This window comes from Fusarium oxysporum, chromosome 2 (assembly GCF_000149955.1).
Source record: "Fusarium oxysporum f. sp. lycopersici 4287 chromosome 2, whole genome shotgun sequence".
Taxonomy (NCBI): domain Eukaryota; kingdom Fungi; phylum Ascomycota; class Sordariomycetes; order Hypocreales; family Nectriaceae; genus Fusarium; species Fusarium oxysporum.
Window position 1 is genome coordinate 2,916,118 of NC_030987.1, and position 17,827 is coordinate 2,933,944.

At 48.3% G+C, this 17,827-nt stretch overlaps 6 protein-coding genes across 11 annotated transcripts; 3 read left to right on the top strand and 3 right to left on the bottom strand.

The window, feature by feature from the left end:
* The first annotated feature begins 53 nt into the window (after nucleotides 1-53).
* FOXG_08268 (uncharacterized protein) lies at nucleotides 54-3,158 on the top strand. Its single transcript, XM_018387096.1, has 2 exons — nucleotides 54-472; nucleotides 526-3,158. Exons 1-2 carry the CDS (start codon nucleotides 253-255, stop codon nucleotides 1,176-1,178), a joined length of 873 nt encoding a protein of 290 aa, XP_018244904.1. The 5' UTR covers nucleotides 54-252; the 3' UTR covers nucleotides 1,179-3,158.
* Nucleotides 1,180-3,178, bottom strand: FOXG_08269 (uncharacterized protein). 2 transcript variants are annotated; one of them, XM_018387098.1, is made up of 2 exons: nucleotides 1,801-3,136; nucleotides 1,239-1,748 (listed from the first exon to the last, which is right to left on the bottom strand). In XM_018387098.1, exons 1-2 carry the CDS (start codon nucleotides 2,965-2,967, stop codon nucleotides 1,734-1,736), a joined length of 1,182 nt encoding a protein of 393 aa, XP_018244906.1. In that variant the 5' UTR covers nucleotides 2,968-3,136; the 3' UTR covers nucleotides 1,239-1,733. The 2 variants fall into 2 exon arrangements, with proteins under 2 accessions (XP_018244905.1, XP_018244906.1); XM_018387097.1 differs by having other exon boundaries at nucleotides 1,180-3,178.
* A 106-nt stretch (nucleotides 3,179-3,284) lies between these two features.
* FOXG_08270 (uncharacterized protein) lies at nucleotides 3,285-5,541 on the top strand. Its single transcript, XM_018387099.1, has 2 exons — nucleotides 3,285-3,580; nucleotides 3,631-5,541. The coding sequence occupies exons 1-2, from the start codon at nucleotides 3,314-3,316 to the stop codon at nucleotides 5,350-5,352; spliced, it is 1,989 nt and encodes a 662-aa protein (XP_018244907.1). The 5' UTR covers nucleotides 3,285-3,313; the 3' UTR covers nucleotides 5,353-5,541.
* A 706-nt stretch (nucleotides 5,542-6,247) lies between these two features.
* FOXG_08271 (uncharacterized protein) lies at nucleotides 6,248-8,035 on the top strand (the record flags this gene model as incomplete). Its single annotated transcript, XM_018387100.1, has 2 exons — nucleotides 6,248-7,760; nucleotides 7,833-8,035. 2 exons carry the CDS (start codon nucleotides 6,248-6,250, stop codon nucleotides 8,033-8,035), a joined length of 1,716 nt encoding a protein of 571 aa, XP_018244908.1.
* Nucleotides 8,036-8,145: 110 nt separating this feature from the next.
* On the bottom strand, nucleotides 8,146-9,092 carry FOXG_08272 (uncharacterized protein). The gene has a single exon (XM_018387101.1). The coding sequence runs from the start codon at nucleotides 9,074-9,076 to the stop codon at nucleotides 8,288-8,290; it is 789 nt and encodes a 262-aa protein (XP_018244909.1). The 5' UTR covers nucleotides 9,077-9,092; the 3' UTR covers nucleotides 8,146-8,287.
* A 276-nt stretch (nucleotides 9,093-9,368) lies between these two features.
* FOXG_08273 (uncharacterized protein) lies at nucleotides 9,369-17,811 on the bottom strand. 5 transcript variants are annotated; one of them, XM_018387103.1, is made up of 4 exons: nucleotides 17,723-17,791; nucleotides 17,603-17,646; nucleotides 16,610-17,289; nucleotides 9,392-16,558 (listed from the first exon to the last, which is right to left on the bottom strand). In XM_018387103.1, the coding sequence occupies exons 2-4, from the start codon at nucleotides 17,604-17,606 to the stop codon at nucleotides 9,596-9,598; spliced, it is 7,647 nt and encodes a 2,548-aa protein (XP_018244911.1). In that variant the 5' UTR covers nucleotides 17,607-17,646; nucleotides 17,723-17,791; the 3' UTR covers nucleotides 9,392-9,595. The 5 variants fall into 5 exon arrangements, with proteins under 5 accessions (XP_018244910.1, XP_018244912.1, XP_018244911.1 ...); XM_018387102.1 differs by having other exon boundaries at nucleotides 9,369-16,558; nucleotides 17,603-17,811; XM_018387105.1 differs by lacking the exon at nucleotides 17,723-17,791 and having other exon boundaries at nucleotides 16,610-17,375; nucleotides 17,603-17,625.
* Nucleotides 17,812-17,827: the final 16 nt, after the last annotated feature.

Here is a 17,827-nt window from a genome sequence, read left to right on the forward strand (position 1 = left end):
AATGGAGCACCTCAAGCTTGGGGCGCGCTTTCCGCAAGCCAGGTTAGCTTATGATTTCATCAGAACCTCCTTCTCAGGCAGCCCATTGCATTAGACGACGGGTTCGGTTTTTGAAACCTTCAATTTTGTTCGAGGCGTCCAGATTATCCATACCACCAAGCAACAACTCCGATACACAATTGTCACTTACACAGCATATCTCACGAATATTACCATAAATCGATCGATCTTGGTCTCCTCATCACAATCACAATGGCGCCGAGGAAGCGCGCTCGGGCTAGCACCCAAACTGTTGCGACACCAACTCCTGCGCGAGATGACGATGCAATGGACGTTGACACTCCCCAGACTGGTGATAATGAAGGTTCTAGCGAGACAAAGGAGCAACAGCCAGACAATAACTACAATGATCTTTGGACGGATGATCAAGTGGCTTCATTATTCAAGGGTGTCATTCGCTGGAAACCAGCTGGTCAGTTGGGTCACTTCCTTCATGTCGAGCTGTTACTAACCAAGACTGTGTAGGCATGCACAAGCACTTCCGAATGATAGCAATTTCGGAGCACTTGCGGAACCATGGTTTCGACCCTGATTTTTACCAACACACACGCATTCCGTATATTTGGCAAAAGCTCCGAACATACTACAATCTTGAGGTCATCGATGAAAGAGAGAACTTCGACGATGACGAGAGCGAATACAACGAGTTCTCTTTGCCAAGAGCGCAATTCTTTGATGCCATGATGGCCCGAGCCGCAGCCGACCCCAGCGAAGCTCCAACATCACCACCCCAGCTCGAACTTTCTCCGGCACCTTCACCCGCCAAGAAGCGCAAGCGAGGTGATACGAAAACAAGAGGCACATCGGTAGAAGATACGGAGGAGGGTACAGATGCCCCATCACCAGCGCTCAAGTCCAAACGAGGCGCTTCGCGACAAAAGAAGAAAGCGACCCCGGCCAAGGCTGAGAAGCAAGAAAAGGCCGAGACCACAGAAGAGGAAGAAGAAGAGGAGGAGGAAGGGGAGAGCGAAGAAGAAGAAAGCGAGAGCTCTTCTAGTGAGGAAGAAGAGAGTGCTGAAGAGAGCGAAACACAAGTATCAAAGTCCACACGAGGTGCCAAGAAGGGCCAAAAGGCTAAGACTACTAAAGCAAAGGCAAGACCAAAAAGGAGACGTTAACTTGAGAATTAACTGGTATGATGCAAACGATAGATGGGGCGGTTCGGATACCCTTAGGCATGGGAGTCACAATAAGTATTTATTCACATTAAAAAGCGAGCTTCCGAGCTCTGATGCCCTTTCACTGGCTAGCATCAGGTATTGTCTCCTATTCTCTTTCCCACTCGCTGCGGTACTTTATCGTGGTTCTCCAATCCCTTCCTATGGGAAAGATACTCTCCACATCCATAGTTGACCGTTGCAACGGACCCGGTTCTGGCATCCTAGGTAGTTCAGTGAGAGGTTTCTTCTGTAGTAGATCCCACATCTCAGTCTCAGCCTGCCAGCTGACGTACTGGTCGCGTTCTTCGGCATATTGCTCCTGTCGCCGCTCACTTGCGATGCGGTTCTTGAGAGTCTCTTTCTTCCGATACGTTTCTGGGAAGTCGGCGGCCGAGAAGAGCAAAACTTCGTTGGCCTCCCGTGCGATAGCAGCCTCCTCTTCGTTCGAATGTGAGACGGGCTCCTCGAAATCAGAGCTCAGGGCCTCGTTTCCAGAAGGGTTGGCGACTTCATCTACGTCAGATGGCGCTTCAAATGCTTGGTCAGCCTCATCGCCGCCGTTAGAAAGAAAGGCTTCCACTTCTTCATAGCTAAGAGGTTCACGTTCTCCTTCCTCCTCTCGCTGGGGCGGCTCCTCATGGACCTCAAGTCGTAGTCTTCGTGCGCATTGGTTCCAAAACTGATGGGAATTATGATTCAATCCCAGGGACGATACGGCTGCTTCCACATCTTGTGCTCTGATGATTTCGCGAGTAGTTGGTACGAGTTCCTTTTTGGCCCTGATTCTTGACTCGCTGAGAAATATCGTTGTTTGAACCAATCGTTTCGTAATTGAGACTGCCAAAGAGTGAAAGTCTTCGAACGTAGTGGCCCATATCGAGGGAGGCCTGTTGTCGATAGAATCCCAGTTCTCACTAGGAATGGAGGAATTCATAAAGATACGCTCAGAGAGTCTTAGCCACGTATGCAGGTTGAATAGCTTGGAGAAAGGAAGATCCTGGCCTTCGACGACGGTTTCGCCCTTATCTATTCGGCGAGCAATCCTTGGGTTAATATCCCAGCAGTCTCCCCATTTGCTCTCCTCTCGCTGTTCCTCCTTTCGTTCCTGGCGCACAGAAATAGCATCTGCAGCCTCGTCCAAGGCGTGGCAACATTGCTGACTTAGTTCTACGGCGGCTGGGATCTCCGGGAATTCAATAGCGGGGCGTCTGACTTGTCGTTGTCTAAGAAGCCGTGCTCTTCGGAGCACGTCGAGGTAATGATTCACCTCGATCTCGCTCTTGGTGCCTATCCGGGATGCAATACCTGGAAGATCACTCTGACCAAGACGAGCGATCGCTTCGAAGAAGAGTTTCTTCTCTGGTATCGACCAGTAAGTGAGACCCATTTGGCTTGGATACAGAACGGTTTCTTCGCTATCGTCGGTAAAGCAGACACGCTGGGCTGCATCTTCAATATCTCTATTGAGAAGATCCAAGTATTCGGTGTTGAGAACTCCTTTTTGTCTTTTGAAGAGTCTCGGAGCTAAATCTTCCTCACCGCGTCTTTTCAGGGAAGAATCCTCGTTGTCTTGGTCTGTTTCATCCTCCTTCTCACTATACACGCTGCCAGATGCGTCGGTTTGATCAGCAACGTATTGCTCGTCAAGTGGCGGTAACAGAACATCGTCTCCCAATTCCAAGTTTCCAACTTGCTCTGTGTCGCTTAAATCCTCATCGAGGGGTTCATAATTGGTTTCCGACTCCATACTGGTTTGTGTATGATAGCTGTAAAGATATGACAGGGCGAAAACATGGTAGCAAGCAGAATAAACCTGAGTTACTCCTGGCTAGGAGCGGGTATCAAAGAGTAAAATAAAAGAACCTTTGTAATACTAAATAAAAAAGACGATCACAAAGTTGATATTGACGTTAACGCATCGCTCATATTGCACCGAGATTTTATAAACGGTTGTCCACTCCTTCAGTTGACGTTGAAATGAAATATGAGTGGAAGAATGTTGCTTACATAATGCATTCACACCTTGGTCTAGGTTAGCATTCGAAGGCTCATGACATCTTAACCATGAAGTATTTTTTTATTATCACATATCGATGAGACGAAACGCATTTTTATTGCACCTCTCATCATGTGCCATGTTACGGGCTATACCGCAATGTGTTTTGCGGCCCAAAGCCGCAAGGTTGCCATTCACAATAAGCCCACAGCCATTCAGAGCCTTTGCCTCAGCTGTTGCTCATGAAACCCCCAAGTTACAGCTTCGAGATTATCAAGAAGAATGCATCGACTCAGTTCTTTCCTCCCTAAAGAACGGTCACAAAAGAGTCGGAATATCTCTAGCTACTGGTAGCGGTAAAACAGTAAGCGCGTTTCTCTTACAATGAAAGTTCAGTCGATTGACATAAAGAAGGTCATTTTTACACAACTCATTGATAGAATCCCAACAGCAAATAAGGACGCGCAACAGACACTAATATTGGCGCATCGTCGTGAGCTGGTGGAACAAGCAGCCAACCACTGTCAACGCGCGTATCCTGACAAGAGGATCGAGATCGAGATGGGTAATGTCCATGCAACGGGAACGGCAGACATCACAGTCGCCAGCGTACGAAGCATAACGTCACAAGGCCGTCTTAAGAAATTTGACCCGTCTCGCTTCAAACTTTTGCTGGTCGACGAGGCTCATCACATCGTCGCTCCAGGGTACCTCAAGACCCTTCGTCACTTTGGATTGGATCAGAAGCGACCTGACTCCCCAAATCTAGTTGGTGTCTCTGCCACGTTTTCACGGTTTGATGGAGTGAAACTGGGCGCAGCCATTGACGAAATCGTTTATCACAAAGATTATGTGGATATGATCTCTAAGAAGTGGCTGTCGGACGTCATTTTTACAACTGTTGAATCCAAGGCAAACTTATCCGAAGTCAAGAAGGGGGCTTTCGGCGATTATCTTCCTTCGGATTTATCCAAGGCTGTCAACACCAGTGAGATCAACGACATAACAGTCCGCAGCTGGATGGCGAAAGCTCCAGGAAGAAAGTCAACACTTGTGTTTTGTGTTGACGTCGCCCATGTGGTGGAGCTGACAGATCGGTTCCGACAGCATGGCTTTGACGCGAGATATGTTACTGGAGAGACCCCCAAGATTGAAAGAGGCGAGACCTTGAACTCGTTTCGAAAAGGAGAGTTTCCTGTGCTGGTCAACTGCGGTGTTTTCACCGAAGGAACTGATATCCCAAATATCGATTGCATTATCCTCGCGAGGCCGACGAGGTCTCGCAACTTGCTTGTTCAAATGATCGGTAGAGGAATGCGGTTGCACCCGGGAAAGAAGAACTGTCATATCATTGATCTGGTCTCGAGTTTGGACACTGGAATCGTGACCACACCAACGCTATTTGGTCTTGACCCTGATATCCTGGTTGAGAGGGCAACAGTGAATGACCTACGCAAAATCAAGGACACAGAGCATGTCACGTCTCAACAACCTTTGTCATACCAGACAACTCCCGGGCCTGGAGCCGATAGTGTCACATTCACAGACTATGACTCGGTTTTAGATCTTATCGCTGATACGTCTGGCGAGAAACACATCCGGGCCATAAGTAAGTATGCATGGGTTCAGGTCGGAAAAGAAAAGTTTGTGTTATCGTCACCGAGCGGTTCATATGTTCGAATCGAGCGGGTTAATGAACAGCTTAACACAAAGGGGCCGCTTTACCGAGCTATAGAGGTACGAGCTCTACCGCCTGGCGTAGCCAAAGCACCATACGCAATGCCACGGGAGATCCTCACGGCAGCCACATTCACTGATGCAGTGCATGGAGCGGACAGTTTCGCGGCCAAGATGTTCCCCCACACATTCATTCACCGCTATCAAAGATGGCGGACACTTCCACCTACACAGGGACAAGTTGATTTTATCAATAAGATGCGGGGAAAGGCGGAACCTTTGAAGCTCGAAAACCTAGACAAGGGTAAGGCGGCGGACATGATCACAAAGCTCAAGCATGGGGCGCGTGGTCAGTTTGCGAGAATTGAGGCAGGACAGAGAAGACAAGATAAACAAGACCGCTTGGCCGAGGCTAAGAGACTTCGAGAGCAGGTCAAAGTAGGACCTGTAGCATCATAATGCAGGAAATGAGCCATATGTAGTGGTGTCTGTGCTTGTGATTGTATGTATAACACGGGATATAGATGGCAGCGCGCGGGGTGGTTCGTTTATGGACTTCTGTATATAACTGTACTATAATCACTTACGGAATGTTTCTAGAAGTTGACACGGATCAATGTATGACCATACAACGTTACAAACAACCCGACCCACGAGTCTCCCATCGTATACACCGGCTCTGCCGAAGATGTAACCGCCACAGAACGATTTCGTGTATGCTCAGAACCGGTACCAAGGGCGCAAACAGTTTATAAAGCTGGCTAAATCCTCATATATCGTTGACATCGAGATCTGTCCCTCGGCTCGTGACTCACTGACGGTGAAGGTATGCGGGAGTTGTCAGCTCATTCAAGACGTTAAGAGAGGGGATTTGGCCTTGTTACGTTCATTCGTAAAAATTTGTATGAACACAAAGTTGGGCCACAACTTATATCAGTGAGAAATAGGTACTCATACACTTTTTTCGTGTGGCTGTATATAAGACAGTGACTGGAATTTGCTTCCCTGCTGAGTGAACTTTCTTCAACACTCGCAGGAAGCCGTTGACACTGGCTACCCCTGATTAGCAGCGCATTATCAATTGTTCAGGCATTGTTGGTTTTATACATTCGACTTGTTCAGGTCTAGGTAGTTGGTGAGTTGGAGTGACAGGCACTGGCGGGCGGCTGCGCAGCTCTGTTCAGTCATTATTTGCTCACCTATACACATTGTGAATATTCGCCTCCCTCCTCCCGCGCACACAATACTTTCTCATTTTAGAATAAACACAAATCTATTTTTTCTGGATAGATCTGTTGAAGACTTGTTATCAGAGACACATCTTGATGACCTGAACTCAACACCAACCTTCATCATGAAGCCGAACAAGTTGTCGGCCCCATGCGCCCAACCTACTCCTCCTCTACTCATAGAGAATCTAGGCAAAGAAGTGCCTCTCAATAGAAGTCAAGAAGAGAAACAAGACACTTACCCAAGCTCTTCATCTAGGAACAATCTCAAAGTATTCTCGCCACACAGTCCGCGAGCTCTTAAAGATTACCTCTGCAGCCCCAACCAGGGAGAAGTGTCTTCAGTTGATCTTCACACCCCTCCTACCGACCCTCAAAAGGATAAGCTCGATGTTGGAGATGGACGCGAAAGCAAGCTCAAACGGAGCATCGACGCCCAAGTCAATCGACCTCGGGAGTATCACAAGCCCAACACTAGCCACCGATCTCAGTTCACCTTTCCAGAGCGCAAGCCCGAATTCAAGATGCTAAAGAACTGGCATTCCGAATGCACCTATCCTTGCAACAAAGAATATCCCGAAGATGATGAGTTCACCTTTAAGCCCAGAGTCCTCGCTAAGCAGATCGACCCTGAGATACCTCTATCCCTACACAAGTGGCATAGTGAAGTCAACTTTCTCGAGCCACTCGCTCTTGAAGCAGATATTCGTCAAGAGTATGCTGTTCATGTTACCTACAAGAAGCACCATCACGATGCTAGTGTCAAAAAGATCAATGATGAGAGACAGGCCACTGCGGAACAGGAGGCTATCAAGATGCTCGACTTGAACACTCCAATCGAATTCCCTGTGGTGCCCCGCGAGGTACAACAAGAAATATACAACGACAAAGTCGAAGTTGCCGCTTTGACCAGAAAGATTGCCATTCGCGATGGATATGTCGAAGGCATGATTGCTGGAGAATTCACTTTTCACCCAGATACCTCTCACTTACCACTTACCGAGAACCAGACGGCGGTTCTTCGTGAAGCTGAGAGTTTTCAGGGGCTGTTCTCGCTGGGAGAGGTCAATGAAGATGAAGATGAATATAATATTCTCCAGAAGACTTCAAAGGTCAAGTCTTCCAACAAGTCTTCGACTTGCAAATCTTCAAAGTATGATCAGTGGCTCAAAGAGCAGTCATCCAATATCTGTCAGGCGACTAAGTGGCTTGATGAAGAGGCAGAGTTTTCGAAGAATAAGGCATACAACAAAGCCTTTTCCAAGCAGGTCAAGTACCACTTCCCAACTTTCAACTCATCCCATATGAAAGAACTTCCCAAAGCCGTCGACACCAACAAACTTGAATGGGAGACCGACTATTTCCCCTACCTGCTCCCTGAGACTGAGTATGACTCTAAGCGTCACAATATGTACGAAACTCCTGTCAAGACTAATGTCCCCAAATGGTTCCCAACCTTCACCAGCTATGGCGTTGTCCCCCTCAACCGCCGCAACGGCATCGGGAAGCAGTACGAAGAGTTCCTTACCCAGATCTGGAGACTCGAGAACCAAATGCGCAGCAAGGAAAACAACAAGTGGGATAAGAAATGGCACGAACCCAGCTCTCACTGGGCCGAACCTTTCCAGAAGGCGAGCGGTGGCTAGTGGAAATGCCGTTTCGACCCTGGCAAGCTGGTAGAGGAGCAGTTCTGTTACAAGTACCATAAAGGTCAAGAATGGGTCACATTCGAGAAGGCCGCGCCGCGCGATCTTGTCGAGCAAGATGTGGTTTCTAGGGAATTCAGCTTCGATGATGTTTTCGACATGGACGGTGGTCATGACAACAAAGCCATTGGTACGAAGAAGCCCGAAGTTCATCTCAAGGAGATCGAAACGGCTGTGAAGAAGGCCATTGCGAAGGTTGGTATATGAGCGTGGAATGTAACCACCAGAACTGGGGCTGATAACCTACGAGAGATGAAGGCAAGGAAAGGAGACGTCGATGAGGGATGAGTGAGGGCCATGTCATTATAGAACGTTTTCGCATAGATAAATTTGGATAACGTTCTCACGTGCTAACTCTACTATACTGCGTTCCCAGGCTTGACATGAAGTGAATGAATGAATGAAATGTGTCATATATTATAAAGAATACATAAGATGCATGATAGTAGCCATTCCACGTTAACCCTGTGACCCTTCGATCTCAATGGCAGACACATCAACCACGACGTCTTCCTCCTCAGTCTTAGCCTTCTCCAGCAGAGGTAACATTTCACCTCCCCTCAGCAACACAAGCTTGTTATTATCTTCTCCATACTTCAAACCAACTGTAACTCCATCTAGACCCATCGCTTGAGCCTTGATATTCCATAGCAGTTGCAGAACATCTCCCTCCTTGGAACAACAGACATAGCCTAGCGCCACATCCGCAGAGTGCATCTCGCCCTGCACACCCTTCGTAGCTGGTTTCTCACCCACCAGGAGGCCCAAGACATCATTGCCTCGCCATCCCGGAGGCGCTGCTGCCATAGCGCCCTTGAGCTCGCGAACGTACATTGGGCTTGCACTCCGAGCACCTGCTTTGCATTGGAGAATCACTTTAAATGTTTGTGTCGTTGAGGGGAGTGTCCATATCCCTAGAAGATCCATGCCACGGTCTGACTGCCCGCCGACGCGTTTGAGAAAGAAGCCATACTGGGATAGTGTATCGGCGACTGTGTATTCGTAATGGGTGCCTCTGTAGACCGTAGATCTTTTGTTTAAGCTGACACGTTCCACATATGATAAGAAGGATTTGAGATCGGAGTGCTCCTTGGTCGGAGCATCGGGATATATTAATTCAAAGGGTTTTGGAGCCTTAGCTTTGCGCTTGCTCATCAACTTTGCACCATTTATTGCGCGACACCATTTTGTCGACTGATTGACATGCCTCGAGACATTAAAAAAGCCTCGAAGCAAAATAGGCATCATTCATAGAGTGTTGGCCGATGTATCAAAACTTTCCATCTTAAAACCGTGGGTTATGAAGATTGAGACTGAATATGCATTAAACGGGGTTACATATACCCTGTCCACGTTTTCCAAGTGTTATCATTCGAGCTGGGTTTGAGGTGAGTGTACTATGAGAGATGATCAACTGTTCTCACTTAGAATAGCTACATTAGTCTTGAGTTTGTGATTATTTATTCGGACTTGGTAGATGGAAACCTTGAGCTTCCATTGTACCTTGCTTTACCTTGTCGGTTAAGCTGAACAGAAACCACACAATCACTCACAACTACAGGACTTGCTATGAACTATGACTTCAATAGTTTATTCATTGTTGAATTCAATCGCTTTTTTTTAGACATACACGTAGTGACATATCCAATACTTTGACTTGTTCACATGCAAAATCCCTGGCGCCAGCGCAGCACAAGTTCCACTCATCATACAACATATCCAACAATTATACAAAAATGGCCAATAAAACTAATCCTCTTTACATCATCATAGCATATCGCCCTCTGCGTGGTCTTGCATGCCTGGTGGGAATATACTATTAGCCAGGCGTGATGCCGGTTGAGGCGGTGGTTTCTCCCTGCTCCTCTCGTCTCGTGAACGGCTGCTTGGCCCGCGCCTCATCCTCGACTGAGGTCTTCGTGTTACGGGCTTGATCATATTTTCCAAGTAAAAGGCGCTTTCGGTATGCCCTGTGCCAGGCCTCTCATCATCAGCATCAGAGAAGCCCCCCACATACTCATCATCGGAAACAATATCGCCCATCTGTGGTTGATAAGAAGCTGGAGCTGAGGGTGATGTGATGGATCTGGAATGCAGGCCTGGTCTGACAGTAGGAATTACCACACTGAAGGCGCCTGGATTCATAGTATTCGAGCTTACCTCCCTCGATAATCCTGGAGATCGATCGGAGAATCCATTCTGGAAGGAGGTATTGTTCGAGGCTTCGTGAAGAATGGGCAGAATCTGCTCATCGTAAAGTTCTGCTCCAGTTTCGAAGGACTCTGGGGTATATTCAGTGATTGTTCTGGAAGATCTGCCATCGTCATCTGTTGTAGGACTGGATGGCTCTTCGAAGAAATCGTCAAGGCTGTCCAGTTTGGTTGCAAGATCTCCTGAGTGAACGTCTCCGCGCCCTTCATCAGACAACATCGTTTCGGTTCGTTCTGGTGCGCCAAAGTAGTTGTATGGAAAGTCATCGGCATGAAACTCAACATCGGGGGTGGGCGAAGTTTCGGTCAACATCCCTTCTGAGCCCTGACAAGTATAGAAAGCGGCATGAATATTGGCCCGCGTAGCGTCTGTCTTCTTCGCAGGCATAGGAATGGCCCATCCTGATGCCTCAGGTATTCCAAACAAACTCTGCGTACGCTCGTATTCCTTGCGGATCGCCCTCGAGGTTGGCCGTGTCATACTCATCCTCAAATGGTGCTTGTCCATATGATTTCCAGACATGGTCATGATGTTGTCCAGCACCTCAAGCGCCTCCATACAGAACTCTGTCTGTAGGAGCCGAAGAAGTGGGGAGATCAGATCGGATCCATGACCAGCGAGTTCAGGCTTGCGCATGTCCACTTCAGGAATTGCGACACAAAGGATCCTCATGGTCTGAATCTTCACCCACGACAAGGAGTTTGTGAGGAGCCCGGTTAGGAAAGTCACCATCTGGAAGTCCATCTGCGGGAGATAGTACTCTCGTAAAGCTCCCCATAGCTCAACAATGAAGTCTTTGCTGCTGCCCTGTGGATTCCCCAATGCGAAATCATCCAGAGCCTCAGCAATACCAGCCAAGCCTTGATTATCGGCTTCTTCCTGGAGGAGTCTTGCCGTCTGGATAACGCTTTCGTCCGAGGTGGACTTCTCAAGTTCGTTCAAGAAACGGGGGAAGTTGGCCAGTAACGAGAAGAATAGACGAGACTCATCGCCGACTAAGCCGTCGCTTGGTATGTGTACCAACTTATCTATTGTGTCGAGAGTTGGTTGCCAACAAAGGGACGACCGCAAACCCTTGTGAAGTAAAGGCTGGATACCTTCGAATATCCCCTCCCAGCGAGACGGCTGGCCGTCGGCAAGTATTCGTCGCACATTTGGCGAGCTCAAGTCCAATTTTGTAAGGAATTTGTTGAGCATTTCGACCGCTTCCAAGAACTCCCGTTCGTTGATAGACTCTAAACAAGCACAGGTCGTCCAAAACAGTTGTGGGAAGTTAAGAAGATCTTCAGCATCAAGCTTGACAATGATGGTCTTCAAAGTCGTCAAGATTTCCATGGAGAAGGATTGGATTTCCGGGTCTTCATCAGCAATAGTATTGGACAATCGGGCAAGCATGTCTCCAAGCATTGGCTGGTCCACAGATGTAAGAACGCATCTGAAGATTTGGAATGACCGGCAAGCAAGATGTCGAACTGGGCAGGACGTCGCCCAAGTTAGCGAAAGGCGTCCCCAATGCTCTTTGATTCCAGGAAAGGTCGTCTCAAAGGTTTTGATAACCTCTGTTGTAAGGAACTCCATACTTGGCGGCACCTTGCTATCGTGGTCGTCAACCTTGCCGTTACTATCCTCATATCCCCAGACCACAGAGCGATCGTGCCGGCGGATCATGTCAATCAGATCCTCGATGGCTTTCTTGTCAACATCATGAGTCTGATCGTCTATCTGCGAAATGACCACCTCATGAATAAGATGCACGAGCATCTCTCGTGCCTGCTCCTGAACCAGCGGAGTGTAATGATCCCAAAGGACGGTGACGACCTGAAGAAGAAGCGGGACGTTTTCGAGGGTAAGATGAACTGGAGATACCATTAGATCCACAAGTAGGATCAGTGACAGTTGGCCGAGAGAAAAACCAGCTTGCTTGGTTCCAACTGGGAGAGCCTCGGCTAAGTTAGCACAGTAGGGTAGAAGATTAATGTCAGCTGGGGGCTCAACAGCATCTCGCTTCTCGTTCGGTACCATGGCCTTTGGGGTTATCTGCATAAGAAGGAATTCAACAACCTTGATGCCAGGCGTGCTATTGGTGGTTGAGAGAAAAACGACAATTTGCTTAGCATACTCCACGAAATTCTGCTCCCGACGCTCAAGACACAGCTGCATGATGAATTCGAGAACCAAGCGAACGTTTCCTGGGTAAGGCCCAGATGCAAGAGCCTGCCAAAGAGCTTGAACCTCATTATGCAGTGCGCCGCTGGATTTGATAGTGATCTCGAGCAGGTTTGCAAGCAATACAAAGGACTGTGCCGCAGGTCCACCGCTAGGGTCCAACTTTAACTCAATGGACTGGATCCAGGGCAACATGACTGCAACAACATTTCGTTGAGCTGCAGGTTGAAGATCCTTGAAGTAGAGGGTGAACTCGGAGAAGATATGAAATGCCAGTTCTGTGTGTTGCTTGGCAAGGCGTTTGGAGATTTCGAACTGTGCTAGTTTGTATACAGCCTGCGTTTTGTCTGAGATGCTGATGTCAAAGTCTTGGATCTTGGAGTTTCTCTGTTGGCGTGCCTCCAAGCTCCGAAGGACAGTCGAAGACTTGGACCGGATCTCGCTTTGATCATTGCCCAATGTGAACAGACATAGACCAAGGAGCTTCCAGAACGGACAAGGATAATCAATGTGATCCTGCAGAACTTGTGTGACCACAGTGAAGTAGCTTTCGAGGACTTTAGGGGCCTCAGCCAAATAGCAACGTGCAATACAATGCTCCATCAAGTAAGGAACCTCCTGATTGTGGACAATTAGGTTCTGGAGGGCTCTTCTGCCGATGACGTTCATCTTATCGCTTCCCGAGTTGAAAATGGAGTCGATCCATGCAAGCATGCGTCGAACATCAAACTGAAGGACCACGTTACTCTCAGTTGTGACGCTAATCGGTCCGCCACACAAAGCAGCCATTGCACTGAGGGCTGCAGTCCGGAGGTTTCTCTTCTCTATCTCCATCGCTGCGGTAGCAGTGCCTCGCTCGCCCAAGGTCTGTTGGTCGATTAGCGATTGCCGCATGGTGTCCTCTCGAGCACGGATCTGTTTCTGATTCGGCGAGAATCCGCACCAGTCCTCCATCAGCGAGAACGCCGATTTTCGGGATTCAAAAGTCATCCATCGGGACGGATCTTTGGTTCTGTTAATTCCTTCAAATAGTGCTTCCATGAGTCCACAGTAATGGCGTCGGAGCTTCTGGAATTCCCAATCCATCTGGACTTCTCCGTCCATCAGGAATAGCTTCAGGTCCTTTGTATATGTGGTAAGAGTAGTTAAGAAAAACTCGCCGTTGTAAACTTCGGGTTCTCTAAGGAAATGCGAAGTCAGCTTGAAAACATGGGTGATCTCCGTTCTGAGAAGATCCATCTTCCGGTTCCTCCTAGGATTGCTGTTTGTCCTCTGATGTATCCGAGCCCGTGCCTCATCGTTGCATCGAGAGACTTGGCCTTGTAGTTCCTCAAGAAGAGTCCGATAAATATGAATGTTGATGGACCCCATAGCAACAACAACAGCGTCCCGAACAGATGCGGAGGAGACAGACAGCATGGGAATGAGGTACTTGAACAACATCCGAGCCGTCACAATCTTATCTTTGGACGACGCTTTGGATGCCTTCCGAACGTGCTGAGGATCCTGAGCCGTTGGCAAAGCCCCCGGGTCTGCCAGTGTTGTGCAAGCAAAGATCAGATACAGCTTCCATTGCTCCACCATCACCTCAGGATGGGTTGTCGCAGATCGGGCCCCTAGCCTGGCACTTCCTGGCTCATTGTTGTAGTACAAGCCCCTTGAAGGCTCGGAGAGGTACACGATTGGCTTGTACATCTGCAAAATACGGTTGCAAATGAGATCGCGGCAGATAGTGACTGTAAATGGGCATTTCTCGTAGGCCATTCGAATGAGCTTAGGGAAGATTTTAAACCACAAAGTCGTATCATAAGAGACATCGCTGGCACAAAGCTCTACAAGAGCACCTTGGTTGTTGGCGTTTTGTAGACCCCGTTGCAATCGGCTTCGTTCGGCAACAGATAGCTGCTCATCGTTAAAATCCATGACCTTACTAGACTCGTTTTCAAGAATATCAATCAGTCTCATGGAATCCTTATCCTCACAAGCTTCTTTCCCCAGGGCCTTGTCAAATTCAACAATCAGACGAAGAACTGTCACTGCAAAGTGACGGACTCGTCGTGATTGCGAACAGAGGAAAAACAAACCATGGGCCTCGGCCTGGTCAACCTCCGCCCAGATACTAGATAAATCAAGCTTGATTGCTCTTTTATCAGAGGCATTAGCTTCAGGTTGGTCTGTGGCAGCATCACGGGTCTTTTGTCTGATTTCCTCGATCCATATCTGTAGCAGTTCAACGTATAAGCGTAGGGTGTTCTCGATATGACTGTGGCCAAGCATTCCGCCATCAGACATTGTCGAGTATCGATCATCGAAGTTGAAGATGAAACGAGCGAATCCCATAGTGACTTGTTGAGCATGTGATTGTCTGGCAATGGCTTTCAAAGAATTGGCAGATGACTCCGCAATATTATACTGCACATGGGCTGTTCCAGTACACAGCAAATTGATCAGAGAGTTGAAAGGTATGTCAACAGAAAGACAACGGGGTAACGCCTGAACAGCAACATGTAAGAGTTCATAAAACGCTTGTTTTTGATCCGCGGCACTCTGATGGTCGTCTTTGCGAGAGAAGGTAAAGGTTTCGGTTATAGGGGTTTTTGGCAAAGGGCTATTGAACTTCTCATCCAAGGCCGCTTGTCCACCAAAGGTATTATCACAAATGATCGTGATTTTCCCAAGAATTTCACAGAATTTGAGATAGAAGTCTCGGACTCCGTCACTCAAGACGTGTGTTAAGACCGGGCGACTGATGTACTCCTCCTTCGAAGCCGCATCTGGTTGTGATAGCGGAGAGTTGCGCGCCGAAGACATAGCAGGGGAGACAGGAAATCGATCGGGAGTCGAACTCGAGTTTGGGTTTTCAAAGAATTGTGGGAACGGAGGTCGTCCTTGTTCACCCTTCTCCAAATCCGACATTATGTATAGGAAAGCCCTGATGCCAACAACAACCCGGTCAGGATCCAGTTGCTCAACTTTCAACTCTTTGTTGGAAGTAAAAAGTTCAGCATTGATAAGAGGAAACACAACATTCCTAAAGCAGTATTCAGGATACTTGAAGCCAACGATGCGAATGATCTGGATCAGAGGTTCAGTGCACGGAGTATCCGATGCAACTAAACTTCGCTTGGATGATGGCAAAACAAGTTTCATGACCTCGTCAATTTTGCGGAGGCTATTTTGGAAGGTCTCATTAGTTCGATACAGGAATGTCCATAACAAGCGAGAGATGACCTGAAGACAAAGGGGTTTAGTCATTCGATCCTTGACTTTAGTTTGTAAAGGCAATATCAACTGCAGCCATTGTGATCCAAAATTGTCTGGAGAGGATACACAAAGCAAAGTCGCAGTAAGAGGGAATGCGAAGTTCCAATGCCTCGGTTTCATAAACATTTGGGCAAGGCGAGGTCCGACAGCAGCAAGTACTTCCGCCCATTTTGGATGCATGAAATGGCTGTTGCTTGCCTTTGCGGCGATTGGAAGAAGAAGCATCTCTATCACTTGGCAGAAGGCTGTCTTGACTTTTTGACCGTGGGATTTCTGGAACAGACGGCCAAGTGAGATGAGAAAATCGCAGGATTGTTCCCATGACTCTTCGGGGGAGATCTTGAGCTTTAGGTGCTTCATGCCCCCCAAAACAAGTTCTACCTTTCCCTCTGCATCTCGACCAGAAGAGGAGGTTGGGCTTTTGACCACGCGTTCTTGGAGAGAACTGTCCAAGTCTTCAATGAACCTCCTGGTAACTCCACCAAAGTTAATGCCACTCATGTGTCCCAGCAATTGAGCAAAAAGGTTCCAATTGGCAAGTTTCAGAGGCGACACCATCAACTGCTCAGTATCGGCGATCTTGAGCTGTCCGAATATGATACTTTCCAGCTTATCCTCCATTTCAGCGGTGATAGACAGTAAGTTACTCTGGCTGATGACTTCGAGGAGAACGCGACAAAGGATGTATATAGATACGGTCGATCGACGTTCAGCTTGTGCTACAAACTCTTGCCTTGCTGCGAGTGTTGGTGGACCATTTGGAAAAACAGAATCAGGACCTCCTTGGCCGGGCATCGCAGCTTGTACTGGTTCTGTATTTCTTCGAACAAGAGGTGCCCCCGCCGCAGCATTCCGAGATTGCTGAAGATGACTGCGAGCTTCGTTGGCAGCATCACTTTTACTTTTCCTCCAGAGCATCATCGAGTCTATCAAGGCTTTCGGTTTAGGGCTAGCGATATGACCCAGAGCAACAATCAACTGATCGAACGCTGGGTCGACACCTGGTCCGCATATTTGTTCAACATTGGGTTCGGGATCAAAAGGAACCGTGACGCATTCTGTCAACTTCTCCTCCGCCTGTGCAATAAACTATTTCAAGTTAGTTGTGGTATGCATTTACACACTAAAGCTTGGACTGACTGAGGTGAACAAGACATGAAGCGCATATTCGCCAACCGTCTTTTGCTCATCCTTATGACGAGAAGAGTGAGAGTGATGGGGGGTATGATCGCGCCGAGATTTACTGTGCATTCGTTCGAGCTTTCGTTGGGTCATGCCATATGGAGCATCAGAAGCATTAGGACGGTCCATAGGTGCAACATTTCCGGAGAGAGATGTAGGTGGCCGAGAAGGATAACTGGCGTCGCCATCAATACGGGTGGCCACCGATTGCATGTCTGAACGATCAAAGCCGACGCCAGCGGCTGCTATCATCTGCGGGCTGAGGGGACTGGAGCTGGTGCTGGCCAAGCTGCCATTTCTCGAGTGTTGAATGCCGTGGACAATCGAAGTTTGACGATGATGGCCGTATGCGGCGCTCTTCGGGTCGATAATGCGCTCTACGACGCCGCCAAGAGGGCTCCTCGAATGAAGTCGTGGGGAGGCCAAGGGCGGGTGCGTCTGGGGGATCTTTTCGGCGGACGATTCTCGTGAATGCGCAAATCGATGGGCGACCGGCGATTCTGAAGCTACTGGGCGTAATGTTCTATCCCACTTCTTCTCATCATCTTCTTCTTCTTCCTCCTCTTCGAGTCTAGTAACAGGCCGGGGGGAGAACCTGAGCGTATCCTGCAGGTGGTCCGGCTGCGGCTGCGACGGCACTATGGGTCACACAAGGGGGTTAGTCAACAAAAGATATATCTTTGCTGAATGTTTGAAGATTTTGGTGAAACGGCAGCGGAGACGCCTAGAGCAGGGTCTGCATGTAAGCACCGCCAATTCTGCTTAGATTGCAGTTATAAATACAGAAGCCCAGGCTGAATTGTCTGGGTTGTCTTGGGGTAACTGGTGACGAAGGTATTCCCGCGATACAGCCCAGATTTTAGAGGTGGTGCGGGAAGAGAGGGGTTGGTGTTGGTGTCAGGTACTGAAAGTATTGGAGTGTGGACACCCCTTCTAGGGATTTGGACTTACCCATCCTCAAGCTCTATATCGCAATCCCATGATCTATGGTGATTCTTCAATCTCAATGTCAGTATCGCAACTGAGCAAAAACAAAAGAAGGAGAAAACGAGAAAGACGAAGGATATTTACGGGTCTAAAGGGATGCAACTATGCATGTGCAGTACACGAGGGAGTCTTTTGACAACAAAGACAAAGACCCAAGAGACCGACTGACTTTGACGGCTGGACCACGCG